We start from the raw sequence: 18,704 nt of genomic DNA, 5'->3' as shown, positions 1-18,704 counted from the left end.
GAATTCAGCTTTTTACTTTATATTTTATAGGCTTTTTCACCCCCTCAAGACAGCAAAAATTAGAAAATCCTATTCTTAGTTCATGGCAAAAATTTTGAATAAAACAAATTCAATCTACTCTATTTTGCTTATGGGCATTCTACCATGGTATAGAGGATCAAAGTATTGAAATAAGACAGTAAAATTAACACATAGGAGGGAACCAGTGAGTATTTTCTGAATATATCAATAAATATATCCAAAGCTTAATCCTGTATTCTATTTTAGTTTCCTTTTCTTGTGTCTAATAGGCACTTTTTTCCAAGACAGATGTCTGGCAATAACTGCACTGCTGTGACTGAATTCATTATTTTGGGGTTAACTGATGATCCAACCCTTTGTGTCATCCTTTTTGTAATGTTTCTGGGTGTCTATGCTGTCACATTAATTGGTAATCTTAGCATAATCATATTGATCAGAAAGAGCTCCCAACTTCACACTCCAATGTATCTTTTTCTCAGCCACTTGGCTTTTGTGGATATTGGATATTCTTCATCTGTCACTCCTGTTATGCTCATCAACTTCCTTGCAGATAAGACTTTGATACCTCTGGGAAGCTGTGTGGCCCAAATGTGTTCTACAGCCACCTTTGGAACCACTGAGTGTTTCCTGCTGGCTGTGATGGCCTATGATCGATATGTGGCCATTTGCAACCCCCTACTCTACTCCACCCACATGTCTACTAAGATCTGTACTCTGTTACTCATCATATCCTATATGGGTGGTTCTGTGAATGCTTGGATTTTCACTTTTTTCGTACTTAATCGGTCTTTCTGTGGAACCAATATGATCAATCATTTTTTTTGTGATTATGCACCACTTTTAAAACTTTCTAACTATCAAGATGATCTTGCTGACATTCTTCCTTCTGCCTCTGCTGGGTCAGTAATTATGATCACAGTATTAATTATTGTGATTTCTTACATGTATATCCTTTTGTCTGTCCTGAAGATAAGCTCCACTGAAGGAAGATCCAAAGCTTTCTCAACTTGCACTTCCCACCTCACAGCAGTCACTCTGTTCTATGGGACCAGTACATTCGTTTATGTGCTGCCTAAGTCCAGCTACTCATCAGATGAGAATAAAGTGGTATCTGTTTTTTACACAGTAATGATCCCCATGTTGAACCCCCTGATCTACAGTCTAAGGAACAATGAAGTAAAAGGGGCTCTAAGAAAACTAATGAGTAGGAAACATCTTTTTTTCATAAATTCAACTCAATACAACAAATAAGTATATATTATATCTCAGATGTTATGTTCAGTTTCAGGAATGCAAGTATGAAAATAAAACATTCCTTTACTTGAAGGATCTAATATTGAACTGATATAGCATTTATGATTAAGTGATACCAATCAATGAGTTTAGGAAAGGCAAATATTTTAATCCTTTTGGACTCAGTTTCCGCATTTGTAAAATAAGATATAAAATGGCAAGCCATTCCAACATCTTTGGCAAGAAAATCCCAAATGGGGTCAGAAAGAGTTGTGTACAACTGAAGTAACTCAGTAACAACAACACAAATATTTTCATTTTGATGAGGTAAATTTGTGAATTTGATTACAAAAGTATGAAAATACCTGTAATATTGCAAAAAAATATAGACTTCCCACCTTTTCTGTAAGGAGTGGGTAGAGGTGACCTCTCATACTTCTTTGGATCTGTGATTGTTTTTGGACTCTTATGAGATTCATTTACTATTGATTTTGGGGTAGTGGTGGTTGTAATTTCCATTTATATTGTTATATTCATTGTGTGGCCAGTTAAGTGGTGTAGTAGATAAAATGCCTGGCCTGAAGTCAGGAAGATTCATCTATCTGCATTCAAATATGACTTCAGATAATTACTAGCTGTGTGATCCTGAATAAGTCATTTAATCCCATTCGATTCATTTTCATCATCTGTAAAATGAGCTGGAGAAGTAAATGGCAGACCACTCCAGTATCTTTGCCAAGAAAATCCCAAATGGGATAATAAGAAGTTGGACATGACTAGGTAACAACAAAATTCATTCTATTGTGGTAATCAATACTTTGTATCAGATTATGTAAATCTTTTGTATTTCTGTATTAATGTACTATTCTATTATGTTTATGTGCCACAATATGTTTATTCATTTCTCAATCATTGAGCCTATGCTTTGTTTCCAATTCTTTGTTATAACAAAAAAAAGATACTTTAAATATTTTGGTGTATGTGGGGACTTTCCTTTTATTAATGACCACTTTAGTGGCACAATACAGCTTAAGGAAATAGATTCTTTTTTCTTTGGGATAATTCTTTGAAAGGAATGAAGAAGAAGAGATAAACTAGAATAAATTAAACTACATCAAAAGAAAAGATATCAATAAAGAATCATTTTAAAAAATGAAAATCTTCACAAGCTGGCCTCTTTCCTCCTTTCCTGTCTTATACTTTCCTGCCATCCATGCATTGTTTAATCTAGCTACACTGAAAAAGTTGCCTTTCCCCATACATAATACTTCATCTTCTATGTCTTTATACTGGTTGTCTCATGTGCCTCCATCACTGCCACTTAGTTTCTGAGGCTTTTTTCAAGAGACAGCTCAAATCCATGTTATGCAAGAAGTGTTTCTTCTTGTTAATAGTAGCTTCTTAGCTCTAAGATTATTGTTTATCTACTCTGTCTATAATTTATACGTACTTGGTTATTTACATGGCATCTTTACCAATACAATGTGAGCTCCAAGGAGGCAATGACTAATTTTTGCTTTCCCTTGTATTCCAAGTTGTAACACAGAGTATGGCACATAGAAGCCTTTAAAACCCTTCTTGATTAAGGACCAACTTAGATATCATTATCTAAATGCTCTCCAGATTTTTGATATTTTCCTAAAATGAAGTCAGGACTGATCATGGTATGTTCTAAAATTGGTCTTATTAAGGCATAAACCAGTGAAATTATTATCTTTTTTCATTTTAAGAAAATCTGTTTTTCCTAATTACAGATAAAAAAATTAAACTTGCATTTTAAAAATTTTGATTTCTAAATTCTCTTCCTCCCTTCCTTTCCAATCTATTTGCTGAGAATGCAAGTAATTTGATATAAATTATACATTTGCAGTCTTGCAAAACATATTTCTATATTAGTCATGTTGTGAAAGAAAACACAGATTCACTCTCTTCTCCTGTCCCCCCAAAAGAAAAATAAAGTGAGAAAAAGAGTATGCTTTGATCTTCACTCAGACTTCATCAATTCTTTCTCTGGAGGTGTTTAGCATGCTTCATTATAGATCCTTCGGAATTTTCTTAGATTATTGTATTACTGAGAACAATTAGTCATTTACAGTTGATCATTGTACAATATTGCTGTTATTATGTACAATCTTCTTTATTCATTTCTCTCATTCCCCTTCTCAGTCCACTTTGCATCAGTACATATAAATTTTTTTAGGTTTTTCTAAGACCATCCTGCTCCTTATTTCTCAGAACACAATACTATTCCATCACAATCTATACCACAAGTTGTGGAGAAATCCCCCAATTAATAGGCATCCTCTCAATTTTCAATTCTTTGTCACCATAAAAAAATTCCTATAAATATTTTATACATATAGATCCTTTTCTTTTTTCTTTGATCTCTTTGGGGATATAGATGAAATAGTTGTATTATTGTGTCAAATATTTGCCCAGTTTGATAGCCATTGACATAGTTCCAAATTGCTCTGGCTCAGTTCACAATTTCACCAACAGTGCATTAGTGTTTAAAATTTTCCCACCACACTCTAACAGTTGTCATTTTTTTATCATGTAAATCAGTCTGATCCATTGTGATTTTCATATAACCATAGATAGCTTTGATTCTTCTTCTGAAACCTGTTCAAATCTTTTTCTAGATTTGTGAATTGGGGAATAAATTATATTCTTATGAGTTTGACTCAGAGAAATGAAGCCTTTATCACAGAAAATTGCTGTAAAAAAATTTCCCCCCAATGTTTTGCTGTCTTTCTAATCTTGACTGCATTGGTTTTCTTTATGCTAATCCTTTTTATTTTAATATAATCAAATTATCCATTTTACATTCCATGATGCTCTCTATCTTGTCTGGTCATAAATTCTTCCCTTATCCATTGACCTGACAAGTTCTTGCTTCCCTAATTTGCTTATGATATCATTTATTACATCTAAATCATGTACTAATTTTGACCTTTGGAATGAGATGTTGGTTTGTGACTAGTTTCTGCCAAGTTGCTTTCCAGTTTTCTCAGCTTATTTTGTCAAAGAGTGAGTTTTTGTTCCAAAAGCTAGGATATCTGGGTTTCTCAAACACCAGGTCATTAAACATTGTATACCTAATCTATAACATTGATTCACAACATGATTTCTTAATAAGTCCCAGATTTTAATAAAGTCTGAGATCTGTTACAGCTAGGTGATCTTCCTTCATTTCCCCCCATTGGTTCCCTTAATTTTCTTGACCTTTTGTTCTTCCAGATGAATTTTATTATTTTTATAGCTCTACAAAATAGTTTCTTAGTAGTTTGGTATGGCACTGACTAAGCAAATTAATGTAAGTAGGTTGTCATTTTCTTATATTGACTCAATGTGCCTATGAACAATTTATCTTTTCCCACTAGTTTAGATTTGAGTTGATATATGTGAAAAGGTGTTTTGTAATTGTGTTCATATAGTTTCTGGGTTTATCTTGGCAAGCAGAATCCTAAGTATGTTATTGACAATACTACTTTCATATATAGATGACTATTCTCACTGTGAATAATACCTCTGTTTCAGGATCTGCACTCTCTTAAGCTGAGTTTCATACATGGTCTTTCAACCTCAATTGTGTATTTGTGTGATCAGTATGAGTTATGGCCTGATGAAAATGAATCTGATGAAATGATGAGGATGAATTTTCATACCTAATCAGCATTGCCACAACCGTAATTGCCACATATTGATCCCAGAAAAATTTTTGAGAGCTTCCATGACAGATCATTTGGGGTTGACTGTGTTGCTATCCCATCTTGTTTTTCACTTCTTAGAAATTCTGAATAAACGAACACCAAATAAATAAATAAATAAATGAAGACCCCTGAGAATTTACAGAAGTTCTCACAGAACTCATCTGTGTTTTTGTAATTTTCCCCTTTCCCAAAGGATCTGAAATAGCATTTCAATGACATAGGTTACATTTCCAGTTACAATGTCCAAGGTGTTATAACTCAAATGCTGCTAAACTCAACATAAATACAGTGTGGATATGCAAAGATAGTTCCTTAGAGTCTAAAATTGTCATCTTCTTGCGTCAGTAGGTACCACTGTTGCTCTTAGTTTTGTTATAAAATTATGTAGATGTAATTTCTATTTGTAGCTCATTTCAGAGGAACAGTTTACTCCTCTTGCCATGCTAAACTTTATATTGATTTCTTTTTTACATGAAGCTTTAATGTACCTCTCTTTCTCTGTCTCTGTCTCTGTCTCTCTCTTTCTTCCTATCCTCCCTTCTCCTGTTTAAATGAATAAGATTTATTTCTAATCTGGGTTTTCATGTTTCTGATTCTTTCTAGTGCCATGTAAAGTCAAAAATCTGAAGGAGAGTTATAAGCATAGAGCATTATTACAGCAAATTAGTAAGCAAAATTTTAATCTACCACAGGTCATATTATTTATCCTGAAGCTTTGCAAAAACAGTAAATACTTGATTACTTAGGTTTCAGGTATTACATTTCCCTACTTCTCAAATAGAGACTTTGATTGAAATAGAGGGTTTTTGCTTATATATTTGTTGCTTGATGTGGTGGGAAGAATTTGGCTTGAAGTCAGAAGAGCTGGATTTGAACACCACATGTGAGTCTTAATGGCTATGAATGTTTTATCAGCAAGTGACTGAACTTCTGTGATCCTCAGTTACCTTAGGTATAAAACAAGAACATTATTTGTCTCTAAAAATTGTGGGATGAAAGTTATTTATGACATGTAAGTTGTCATATTTAATTATTAATATTATTATTATATGATTATTATGTAACTAATATAATGAGACTTGAAATTTTCAAAAGGGAGTTGTTGCCTTTCATTCAACTTATATTTTTATGTGCTCACTATGCATAGGCAATATCTGAGGCAATGGGGGAGAGAGAAAAAAATGCACAACAGTCTTTGATCTCAGAAAGCTGACATTCTATTGGAAAGGAAGGGATAAAATATTTGCACAAATAAATAAACAGAAGATAAGTTGAGGAGGAACAGAGATTTAGAAACTAGGCTTCTTGTAAGGAGTGTAAGTGAGCCACAAAGAAAGCTTGAGATTCAGAGAAACAGATTAGAGGAAGGGCAGTTTGAGCATGGAGGATGAGCTGTGCAAAGGGACATAAGAGGGGTAGACTTCTGAGTCTAGGAAACAGACAATACACCAATTAGGCTGAAATTTGGAGTACATGCCTGAGAATTAAAGGAAATAAATCTGAAGAGGGAATCTGGATTCAGATTGCACGGGATTCTAAATATCAAAACTAAAGAATTCTTATTTCATCCTCAAGGCAATAATGAATGTGTTCAAGGCTTAATTAAGTAGAAAACATGTTCAACCCTGTGCTATAGGAAAATCATTTCCATAGCTTTTTTGCAAGACAATTAGAGGAAGGTGAGATTGAACTTCTAATTAAGAGGCCTTTGCAATAATCCAAATGAGAGGAGATGCAAACTTGAATTAAAGAGGTGGCTGTGTGGGAGGACATAAGAAGAACTGTGACATCAAGTGTTGAGGTAGAAGTGGAAAGAATTGGCAATTGACTAGATGGGAAAGGGAAGATGAAGAGAAGAGTAAAGATTAATTCCAATATTGCAAACCAGATGCTGGAAATCATGAGGATGCCTGTCAATTGGGAAGTAGCTGAACCATGTTGTGATATGTAATTGTCATGAAATATAAGTGTATTATAAGAAATGATGAGTTCAATGATCTTAGGAAAACATGAGGAGATGTGCATGAAATAATGAAGAGTAAAATGAGCAGAACCAAGAAAACATTGTTTTTAAAAGAACTTTGAGTAAATGTCATTTTGACTGGCATATATACCCAAATTAACTACAAATGATATGTGAAGGAAAATACTTTCTGCACCCAGAGAAAGAACTGGTGAATAGAAGTATGTATAGAATAGTTTTACATATTATATAATTTTGTCTAATAATAGCCATCTGGGTGGAAAGAAAAAAAAGAGAAGGACCCTCTGCTTTTCAGAGATTGTGGCAAAGATAAAAGGGGAATAATATTGAGGAATTTTGAACTGTAAAATAATAAAGAAGAGGGAAGTTACATAAACAGCCTCTCATTTGTCAGAAAAGTGGAATTCAAATTTGTCTTTTGAGAGGGAAGAGGTAAGTAGGAGATGTTGAAAACTTGACTCACCACTCTAAAAATGTTTATTTAAAGCATTATTTCTTTTTCTAGTCACAAAGAAAGAGTTTGACCATAGGCACATAAATGAGTGTCGTTTTCTATTTCTTCTTGGAGCTGACCAGTAATTCAATATTTTATATCCTTTCTTATTGGAATTGGCAAGAAGAAAGGATGAAATGAAAATGAGTTTAGAGTTGAAGATAATAAAAATATCCCAGCCAAAAAAAAAGTTAAGATAATTTCTTTTGTTTGAAACTTACCAAACATAAAAAATACAAACATTTCAAGATCATTTACTCTTTTAAAGAAATAAAACATACATACAAGTAAAGTTGTGCTTCCCTTCATCTTTTTTTGCATTTTGAAAATGTCTTCTTGTAGCCCTTTCCCTTCTTCCTGGTAATTCACTACCACTTACCTACCCCTCACAGTAATAGCCCTTCCTTGTGAGAGATAGACATAGTCAAGGAACACAAGTCAACAGATTCTCCATGACTGAGGATGCATGTCTCATTCTGTACCTCTAGTCTATCAACTCTTTCCCAAGAAGTGATAGTTATTTCCTCAACAATCTTTTGTCATTATTTTTGTCTTAGTTCTGAAGTCTTTCAAACTTGTTTTTCTTTTCATTATTGTTGTGGTTATAATATAAATTCTTCTTCTAGTCCTATGAGTTCACTCAATATCAGTTAATAGAAAAGTTTCTATACTTCTCCAAAGCAATCATATTCATCATTTCTCATTGTACCAAAAAATTGCAGTTACCACAGTTTGTTCAGCCATTTTGCAATTGAAAGAAGCAATATATAAAACAGAATGTGGTTACAGCAGGATGAGCAGGTGCTTTCCATTTTTTAACCTTAAACAGCAGAAGTTCTCATGGGAAACTTTCTATACTTCTTCTTAGTAATATCTCGCTTAATATTAGCCCTTTTCAGTAATACCAGTTTCCAGGAGATAAATATAATGAGACAGAATCCATTTGTCATTCCTTCTCTTTTGTAATTTTAGAGCAGAAGGGTCATCTTGGAAAACTGGACATTTCTGATAGTCAATTAGCATGAGGTAAATAATATTTTCAATTGTGAAAAGTGGTCCTTTGCGAGGCCAGGCATCAAAAATCAGATTCTGTTTCTTTCAAAGGGATTAACAATGGTAGTTATTTTGCAGAACAGCACTAAAACATTTGGATACAATCTCTGCATATTTACACATTTGGATATAATCTATTCATATATTTAGAAAAGGTTCTTATCCTCTTCGCTCCTGCAAGCTTTTAAAAATTCACACTGGCAAAATTGTCAAATCACATATTACTGGTTGGTCCAGTTGTCTACTTGGAAAAATGGGGGAGAGGCAGCTAGGTGGCACAGTGCATAGAGCACTAACCCTGAAGTCAGGAGGACACAAGTTCAAATCTAGCTTGAGGCATTTAACACTTCCTAGCTGTGTGACCCTGGGCAAGTCTCTTAACCCAACTGCCTGGGGGAAAGAAGAAAAAATGGGGGGAATCAGATTTCTTTTCTTCTGTTTTACTTATGAGATTTCTATGATGCATACTAACAAAGCATGGGAATCATAGAGTAGGAGGGTCATATAGAATATGGTCAGTAAATGTTTCTCAAATACATCAATAGATATATCCAAAGCTTAGACCTATATTCTATTTTAATCTCCTTCTCTTCTGTTAATAGGCACTCTTTCCCAGACAGATGTCTAGCAATAACTGCACTGCTGTGACTGAATTCACTATTTTGGGCTTAACAGAGGATTCAACCCTTTGTGTCATTCTCTTTGTAATATTTTTTAGTGTCTATACTGTCACCTTAGTCAGTAACCTTAGCATAATCATATTGATCAGAAATAGCTCCCAACTTCACACTCCAATGTACCTTTTCCTCAGCAATTTGGCTTTTATAGATACTGCATATTCCTCCTCTGTCACACCTGTTATGCTCAAGAACTTCCTCGTGGACAAAATCACAATCCCTTTTCAAGGGTGTGTGGCCCAAATGTGTTGCGGAGCCACCTTTGGGACAGCTGAGTGCTTCCTGCTGGCTGTGATGGCCTATGATCGGTATGTGGCCATTTGTAACCCCCTACTCTATTCCACAAACATGTCTACTAGGGTTTGCTTTCTTTTACTCATCACATCTTACCTGGGAAGTTGTATAAATTCTTCAATCGCTGTTGGTTGCTTATTGATTCGGTCCTTCTGTGGACCCAATAAGATCAATCATTTTTTCTGTGACTATTCCCCACTTTTGAAGCTTTCCTACACCCAAAGTAATTTCACAGAAATTCTTCCTGCTGCTTCTTCTGGGTTAGTTGTTGTGATCACAGTGTCCATTATTGTAATCTCTTATGTCTACGTCCTCTTTTCTGTCTTGAAGATAAGCTCCAGTGAAGGGAGATCCAAAGCTTTCTCAACTTGCACCTCTCACCTCACAGCAGTCACTCTGTTCTATGGAACCGCTACATTCATTTATATAATGCCTAACTCCAGCTACACAACTGATGAGAACAAAGTAGTTTCTGTTTTCTACATTGTAATCATCCCTATGTTGAACCCCCTGATCTATAGTTTAAGGAACAATGAAATAAAAGGGGCCCTGAAAAAGCTAATGAGTAGGAAACTTATTTTTTCATGAATTTAACTCAAAAGAACAAGTGTTTGTTAAGCATATATTATGTTTCAGGCACTGTGTTCGGTTTAGGGGATCCAGTGACAAAAATGAGTCTCAGCCTGTAAAAATCTAATAGTCTAGTGATATAATGGTTATGATCAAATAATACAAATAAATGGGCTTTAGAAAGAGTGTGTTTTCATTTACTACATTAAATTTGTGAATTTAAATATTTAGAAAAAGTGCACATGTTTAACCTATATGGGATTGCTTGCTGCTTAGGGAGAAGAAAGAAGGAGAGATGGAGAAAAATTTGGAACATCAGGTTTTCCAAAGGTCAGTGTTGAAAATTATCTGTGCAGGGGTTTTGAAAAATAAAATACTATTAAAAATAAATGTTGATTTCAAAGTTCTGAAAATATAGACAATGTTATACAAACATAGACCTCCAACCTCTGCAAAGGAATAGGGAGAGATGTCTTCTCATTATTCTTCTTTGGTCCCATGACTGTTTTGAAAAATCTTGTAGCATTCATTTTCTATTAATTTATGAGGATTGTTCTTTTCATTATCTTGGTGTAGTCATTTTATGTATTGCTCTCTTGGCTCTGCTATCATCATTCTGTATCAGATTATGTAAATGTTTTCTGTTTCTATATTAAACATTTTTCCTTTTCTTTATTATTCTTGATTTTGGGGGGGTTTACATTTTCTTTTGCAACATGGATTATATGGAAATATTTTGAATGACAAATGCACAATCTATATTGGATTGATTGCTTTTTCACTGAAGGGAGAGGGTAAGGAGGAAGGGGAAAATATGGAGCTTAAAATTTTTTTAGATGTTAGAAATATTTGTTTTTGAACATAGTAATAAAATATTTATACAAATATAGTCAGATTTAAATATTAAGAGAAATGTTAATTGTTCATGGGCAGAGGAATATAACAAGACAATTTTAACTTAACTAATTTACATACTAAATGCCATCTCAATAAATTACAAAAAAAAATGTTAATTAGAAAAAATAACAAAATTAATTTGAATAACAGAAGGCCAAGAATACCAAAGAAATTAATAAAAAATATAAATGAATATGATTTAACAGGATGAGATGTTAAATTATATTATGTCAGCAATTATCAAAACTTTCTGGTACTGGTTAAGAAATAGAAAAGTGAGTGAATGGAATACACATACAATAAACAGAAACAAATAATTATAATAACTTTGTGATTGAAAATGTAAAGATTTAAGCTTTTGGGAAAAGAATTTGCTATTTGGTCCAAATGAATGGGAAAAGTGTAAAGCAGTCTGACAAAAATTAGGTATAATTCAATATATGACACAATTTACCAAGGTAAAATTAAAAAGGATACATGATATATATAAAGATAGATACTAAAAGAAAATTAGGAGAACATGGAACTTATTATCTATTAGACTTGTGAATAGGAGAAAACTTAATGAATAAGGAAGAGATAGTATTGTGAGATGTAAAATGAATAATTTCATTTACTTTAAATTTAAAAGTTAAAAAAAAAAAAAACAAAGTTGGCAAGATTAAAAGGAAAGCAGAAAATTGAGAAAACATTTTTATAGATAGATAAAAGTCTTATACTCCAAAAATGTAAAGAACTTTATCAAACATATAAGAATATGAGTTATTTCCAAATTGATAAATGGTAAAATGACATAAATAAGCTATTTATCAATGAAAAAACCAAAACTATATGGTTACATGAAAACAATTCTCTAAATCATTACTTATGGAGAAATGCAATTTTAAAAAATCTTGAGATGCCATCTTATACATTCCAGATTGCTTGAAATGATAAAAGTGGAAAATTACAAATACTAGAACTAATGTGGACAAATTTGGACAGAATACAATGTTAATGGAACAATGAACTGACACAAATATTTTGAAGCAATCTGGAATTAGGCCCCCCAAATTATAAAACTGTGTGTACTCTTTGACTCAGAAATACCACTATTAAGTCTAGTTCTCAAAGTAATCAGGAGAAAAAAGAAAAGAACCTATGTGTTCTAAAATATTTATAGTATCTTTCTTCATAGTGGCAAAGAACTAGACATTGAGGAGATGCCCATCAATTAGGGAACTGATAAACAAGTTGCAATATGTGATGATGATAGAATATTACTGTGTTATAAGAAATGAGGAGCTGATTAACATTGGAAAAACATGGAAAGATGTATGTAAAATAATGAGTGAAATGAGCAAAATTAAGAAAACATATATAATAACAGCAATATTATTTGAAGAGCAAGCATGAACTAATTCTGAGCATTAAAAATACCCAAATCAACTACAAAGGTCTTATAAAAGAAGATGATATCCACCTTTAGAGAAAGAACTGATTAAATAGATGTATACACAATATAGTTTTACACAAACACATACACGCATCAAATGGTGGCCTTCTCTAGGGTGAGGTGGGAAGAAAGAAAGACAGTTTAGAACTTAAAATTTAACATAAAAATTAAATTAAATTTGAAAATGTTTTTACATGAAATTAAGAAAAATTAAAATAAAGCATAAATGTATCTTTTACAAATAATGAAGCATAGAAAAATATTACAAATAACTTGGAAAGGCCATCTAATTTAAAGATAGTCTATTTTACTGTAAAAGTGAGCATAGGTGAGAAGAGTGGAAAATATGTTGACAAATCGGGTGCAAGAGTAAGAAAAAAAAGAGTTCAAAGACCCATGATATCATTGCTCAGTTTAAAGAACATAGTCCTTTTGAATAGTATATCTAAGCAAGTCATGAGGTAATAATCTAAATTTTAGATGCACTAAATCACTCAAATGAAAATGTGTAAAAGACTCTAAAAAGATATATTACTGAGAATTTACCTTACTTTCTCTAAAAATGTGCCGACTGTATTCCCATATTCTAGATTTTCCCAAACTTCATATTACCCAAGTGTCTTCCTGGTTCCCTGTCACTGGGTTTGTATATTTATATGTCATAATTTGCCTGGCTCAAGAATGGGTTCTACCCATTGGATACTCTAAACTTTTCCCTCCATGATTTGATGCTTTCTCCACAAAAGTCATTCAAATGAAATTCTATTTAAAATACTAAAAGCAAAATACAAAAATACAATTATAAATATAACAATTATTTGTTGTACCATGTTCTGTGACATGATAAGGCTAATAAACCTACAGATCTTTGTAAGGAAGTCTTTTTCAAGTTTCTCTGTTTCAAAAACAGAAGGGACAAGACTAAATCATGTTATCATGCTATACAACCTTATGTTCCTTTTCATGACCAGGAAGTCTATGATCCTTATTTTCTGATCCTCAACTGACTCAACATATGTCAACTGTCCTTTGGAAAAATCTCCTTGTCATATGTCATAAGTGTTCTTATATTTCAGGGAAATGTTATTAGCAGCCTTGAAAAGACCATTAACATTACTTTTACAAATGGATAATTGCCCTCACTGTGAATACTACCTCTATTCTAGAACGTGCACTTTTTACTAGTTTGATAAGTTGTTTTTAATCAGTGTGGATTAAAGCCTGGCCAAATGAATCTGGTAAGGTGATGAGGACCAATTTTCAAACCCATTCAACGTTATCACAACTACAATTGCCACATGGTGATCTCCAAAGAATTGTTGAGAACTTCTATGGTAGATCATACAAATTTGGCTATGTTGCTATCCAATTTGTTTTTCAGTTTTTAAAATGCTGGATGAATATAGATAAAGAAAAATAAATGAAGACCCCAGAGAGTTTAGAAAACTTCTCAGACAATTTATTTCTGTATTGGCAATTTTCCCTATCCCAGTGGATTTCGCATTTTAATGTGAAATATTAATGATAATTACATTTGCTATTGATGTGCTCAAGAGGTTATATCCCAAATGCTACAAAATTCCACATAAATACAGTGCTGCCAAACAAAGATAATTCCTTGGAGTGTAAAATTATCAGCATCTTGCATCAATAGGTATCTTCTGTTCTTCATTTCATTATAAAAATACATGGATGAATTTTTTCATTTTGAATTTTATTCATAGAGAGTTATTTATTTCTCTTGTTATATTATGGAAATCTTTTTTTAGGGGAAGCCAATTAGGGCTAAATCACTTATCCAGGGAAGTGTTAATTATCTAAGGTCACATTTGAACTCAGGACCTCCTTCTCCATTTGTCTTTCATTCCTGATTAGAGCCTTCATATTTACACTTCCTTATAGTGCCATATAAAGGCAAATATTTGGAAGCGTATTAAATGCATGGAGCATTTCTACACTATTTTAATAAGTTGTGGCCTATCACAGATCATGTATCCCTACAAGAGTGAGTACTGGATAGAACATAATTGGGTAAGAAAATCTTGAGTAAAGCTCTTTGTGCATACATAGGTGCATTTATTTCATTTCGTACATATACGTGTGTGCGTGTATGCTTCTCAACTAGAGACTTTGACAAAGGGAATTTCACTGACAAATTTATTGCCTGATAATAATGGAAAATAATTAGACTTGAAGTCAGGATAGCTCAGTTTGATTTTTATATTTCAGTCTTACTGGCTATGACTGACTGGGTAAGTGACTGACCAACTGTAATCCTCAGTTATCTCAGGTATACAATGAGATAATAATATTTCCTCCAAAAAAAGTGTGGGAGGAAAGAAGTCTATGAAAATTAAATTGTGGTGTTAAGTTATTCTAATTTTTGTGGTTATATTACAAATATAAATGAAACTTACGATTTTCACAAGTTGTCTTCCATTCAACTAATATTTTGACATATAGACAGAGTACTGTCCTAGGAATGAGAAATAGAAAAAATAATATGCAAAATCTTCCTTAATCTCAGGGAGCTCATATTCAACTGGAGAAGAAAGCATATAATACTTAAACAAATAAGAAAAGACAAGGTAAGTTGAAGAACTACAGAGTTGAAGAAACTTGGCTTCCTCTAAGTAGTGAGCAAAATTAGCTGAGCAACAAATGATAATTGACGTTCTAAGAAGCAGATTTGAGAAAGGGCATTTTGAGCATGGCTCCAGTAAAGTGACAGAGATGGGGATAGAGTTCTGATTCTCAGTTGGAATAAAAAGTACATATCTAGAGGATATGGATACAGATTATTTAGGATTCTAAATATCAAACTGAAAAAAGTTTAATTTTGTGCTCAAAGCAATAAGGAATTTGATCAAGGCTTCAGGATTCAAATGACATGGTCAGTCATATGCTTTAAGATCATTTTTATAGGTTTTCATTTAATAAAGAGGATTTTTACAATAGTTTGAGTGATACAAAATGCAAAGCTTAGTTAAGAAGATTGCTGTGTGACTGGAAATGAGAGGGAAAGTAACAAATTACACATGTAGAAGCAGTAGGATTTGGCAGTTGATTGCATGGGAAAGAGAAGGCAGAGAAAAGAGTGCAGATTAATTCTAGGATGGCAAAGCAGAGTACCTAAGGGATGATGGTCCCTGAACAGAAATAAGAAATTAGGGAAATAAGTGGTTTTAGACCGAGGATTAGGAATAAGAGAAGGTAGTAGACTCTAAGGAGCTGATTGAGAAGATAGAGAAAAAGAAAGAACCTAAGACAGATCCAGAAGAAACATGTATAGTTAGGAGACTGCACCAGGGTCATAATCTGGCAAATCAGGCTGATAAAGAAAGGTTAGATTAGAAGGAATACTATTACCAGGAGAACCAGTGTCAGGAAAACTCATGAGGAGAAATTATCCATAAAGAGTAGGTGGTCTACCATGCCTCATGCTGCAAAGAGGTCAAGAATCAATCAACTGACAAGTCTTTAATAAACATCTACTATTATTCAAACATTTTTCTAGATGCTAATGCTAACACAAAGTCTGAAACAATTGTTCATTGTAATGAATTTAAATGAAGATTCCAAAAATACTATAATTTAGAAATTTAAAATTACTGATAATTTTGTGGAGAATATTTTGATTGGAATAAAATATAAGGTATTGAAAAATTCACTCAGTACTCCACAAATTTTTGTTTAGTTAAGACATTCTTTTTCTTGTGGTCACAAAGAGTTGGACCATAGAACCATAAGTGAGCACTTATACTCAGATTCTTCTTGGGTTCTCACCTGAAAAGCATCTCAATATTGTATATACTTTCTTGCTGTATTTAGAAAAAAAAAGAAAAATGAGATTAAAATTGAAAGCAGTAAGAACATTCCAGGAAAAATAACATTTAAAATAATTATATTCTTTGGAGCTAACCAAGAACCAACAAATATCAACATTTCAAGATAGCTTGGTCTTTAAAAGAAATATCTCAGATATATAGGTACACCCACATAATCATACATACACATAATAAAGTTGTATTCCCCTTTTTCTCTTATGCATTTTGAAAATCTTTTGTTGCTTTTCCTTCCCCTCACTCATGTTTCTCTCTATTCACTTAGCTGGCTGGCCCAATTCATAGCGGCACCTTATATATGATCTTTATATGGTCAAATAAGATACATCAATGGCTTAGCCAAGTCTGAGAATGCAGTGTCTTATTCTATACTTCTAGATCATTACCTCTCTTTCAAGAAGTGGAGGTCATATTTCCTCATCAGCCTTTTGAAGACATGATTTCTCATTATTTTCATCCAAATTGTGAGGTCTTTCAAAATGGTTTCCCTCTCATGGTTTTTGTACTTGTTACATAAATTGTTCTTTTAATTCTATTGAGTTTACTCTGTATCAGTTAATAAAAATGTTTCCATATTTTCCCAAAAAAATCATAATTATTACTTCTTACAACAAAATAGTCACTTCTTTACTATTTCAGTTTGTTCAACTAATCTCCAATAGAAAGAAGCAACATGTAAATGAGATATGGTTACAAGAGATTGAACAAATGATTTATCTTTTTATGCCTAGCAACATTGGAAACTTCTCATAGTCCTTCAGGCTAGCAATATCTAGCATAATGATAGCCCTTTTCAGTAATGCAAAGTTCTAAGAGGAAAATAAAATAAGACAGAATTCAGATTTCTATATTCCTCCTCATTTGATTTTAAAGCACAAGGGTCTTCTCAGGGAAACAAGAGCTTTCCTAATAGTCAATTAAAATGAGGTGGATAACAGCTTCAGTTGTGGAAGGTAGTCTTTAAGAAGTCAGGGATCACAAAACACTGTCCTTTTCTTTGGAAGGAATTAACAGTGGTTGCTAGTTGGGAGAACAGCATATTTGGATGTAATCTCTGCATATTTTAAGAAGAGTTTCTGTGGCTGAAATTCAACTATTCTCTTCATTCTTAGATTTTTTTTCACATTGTCAAGATGACAAAATTGAAAAATAATACAGTATTGTTAGTTCACAGAGAAGAATTTGAAGGCAACAAATTTATTAATCTCTGCCACATGCCATGGTACATAGGAGTAAAGTAATGGAGTTAGATTGTATCCTGGGCATGTAGGAAGTAACCAGTGAATGTTTCCTGAATGCGTCAATAACATATTCAAATCTTAGTCCTGTATTCTATTTTAATCTCCTTCTCTTCTAATAGGCACTCTTTCCAAGACAGATGTCGGCCAATAACTGCACTGCTGTGACTGAATTCATTCTTTTGGGGTTAACAGATGATCCAACCCTTCGTATCATTCTCTTTTTGATATTCCTGGGTGTCTATACAGTCACATTAGTTGGTAACCTTACCTTAATTATATTGATCAGAATTAACTCCCAACTTCACACTCCAATGTACCTTTTCCTCAGTCACTTGGCTTTTGTGGATATTGAAATTTCCTCATCTATCACACCTCTCATGCTCATGAATTACCTCAAGGACATAACCTTAATCACTCTGCCAGGGTGTATGATCCAATTGTGCTGGGGAGCCACCTTTGGGACAGCTGAGTGCTTCCTACTGGCTGTGATGGCCTATGATCGGTATATGGCTATCTGTAATCCCCTACTCTACTCCATTAATATGACTTCTAAGGTCTGTACTCTATTACTCATCACATCCTATGTGGGTGGTTCTGTGAATGCTTGGTTCTTTATTGGTTGTTTATTGAATCGGTCCTTCTGTGGAGACAATAAAATCAATCACTTTTTTTGTGATTATTCACCACTTTTGAAACTTTCCTTCTCTGAAGATAATCTTGCTGAAATTCTTCCTCCTACCTCTGCTGCATTAGTACTTATGATCACAGTATTCATTATCATGATTTCTTATGTGTACATCCTCTTTTCTGTCTTGAAGATAAACTCTACTGAGGGGAGATCCAAAGCTTTCTCAACTTGTACTTCTCATCTCACAGCAGTCATTCTATATTATGGAACCCTTACTTTAATTTATGCGATGCCTAAGTCTAGCTATTCATCAGATGAAAATAAAGTGATTTCTGTTTTCTACAGTGTATTGATCCCCATGTTGAACCCCCTAATCTACAGTTTAAGGAACAATGAAGTAAAAGGAGCCCTAAGGACAATGATGAGTAGGAAAGATTTTTTTTCATGAATTCAGCTGAATACAGGTATTTTTACCATTTTAAACATTCTTTTATTTTACAATTTTGAGCTTCAAAGTCTCTTGTGTCTCTCACTCTCAAAACCACTAAGTAGGCAAGCAATATGATATCAATTATACAGTTGAAATCATGCAAAACATATTTCCATGTTAGTTATATTTT

The 18,704-nt window shown here is 33.2% G+C and overlaps 3 protein-coding genes across 3 annotated transcripts; all 3 read left to right on the top strand.

Annotated features, from left to right (window-relative positions):
* Nucleotides 1–294: 294 nt before the first annotated feature.
* LOC100918493 (olfactory receptor 491-like) lies at nt 295–1,272 on the top strand. Its single transcript, XM_031943552.1, has one exon. The coding sequence runs from the start codon at nt 310–312 to the stop codon at nt 1,270–1,272; it is 963 nt and encodes a 320-aa protein (XP_031799412.1). The 5' UTR covers nt 295–309.
* A 7,845-nt stretch (nt 1,273–9,117) lies between these two features.
* Nucleotides 9,118–13,377, top strand: LOC100934026 (olfactory receptor 5P3-like). Its single transcript, XM_023506235.1, has 2 exons — nt 9,118–10,033; nt 13,235–13,377. The coding sequence occupies exons 1-2, from the start codon at nt 9,118–9,120 to the stop codon at nt 13,375–13,377; spliced, it is 1,059 nt and encodes a 352-aa protein (XP_023362003.1).
* A 4,216-nt stretch (nt 13,378–17,593) lies between these two features.
* LOC100933760 (olfactory receptor 480-like) lies at nt 17,594–18,532 on the top strand. The gene has a single exon (XM_003773517.1). The coding sequence runs from the start codon at nt 17,594–17,596 to the stop codon at nt 18,530–18,532; it is 939 nt and encodes a 312-aa protein (XP_003773565.1).
* The last annotated feature ends 172 nt before the right edge of the window (nt 18,533–18,704 follow it).

Source organism: Sarcophilus harrisii, chromosome 6, assembly GCF_902635505.1.
Source record: "Sarcophilus harrisii chromosome 6, mSarHar1.11, whole genome shotgun sequence".
NCBI lineage: Eukaryota > Metazoa > Chordata > Mammalia > Dasyuromorphia > Dasyuridae > Sarcophilus > Sarcophilus harrisii.
Note: the sequence above shows the minus strand (reverse complement) of the source record. Positions and strands in the feature narration are given on the sequence as shown.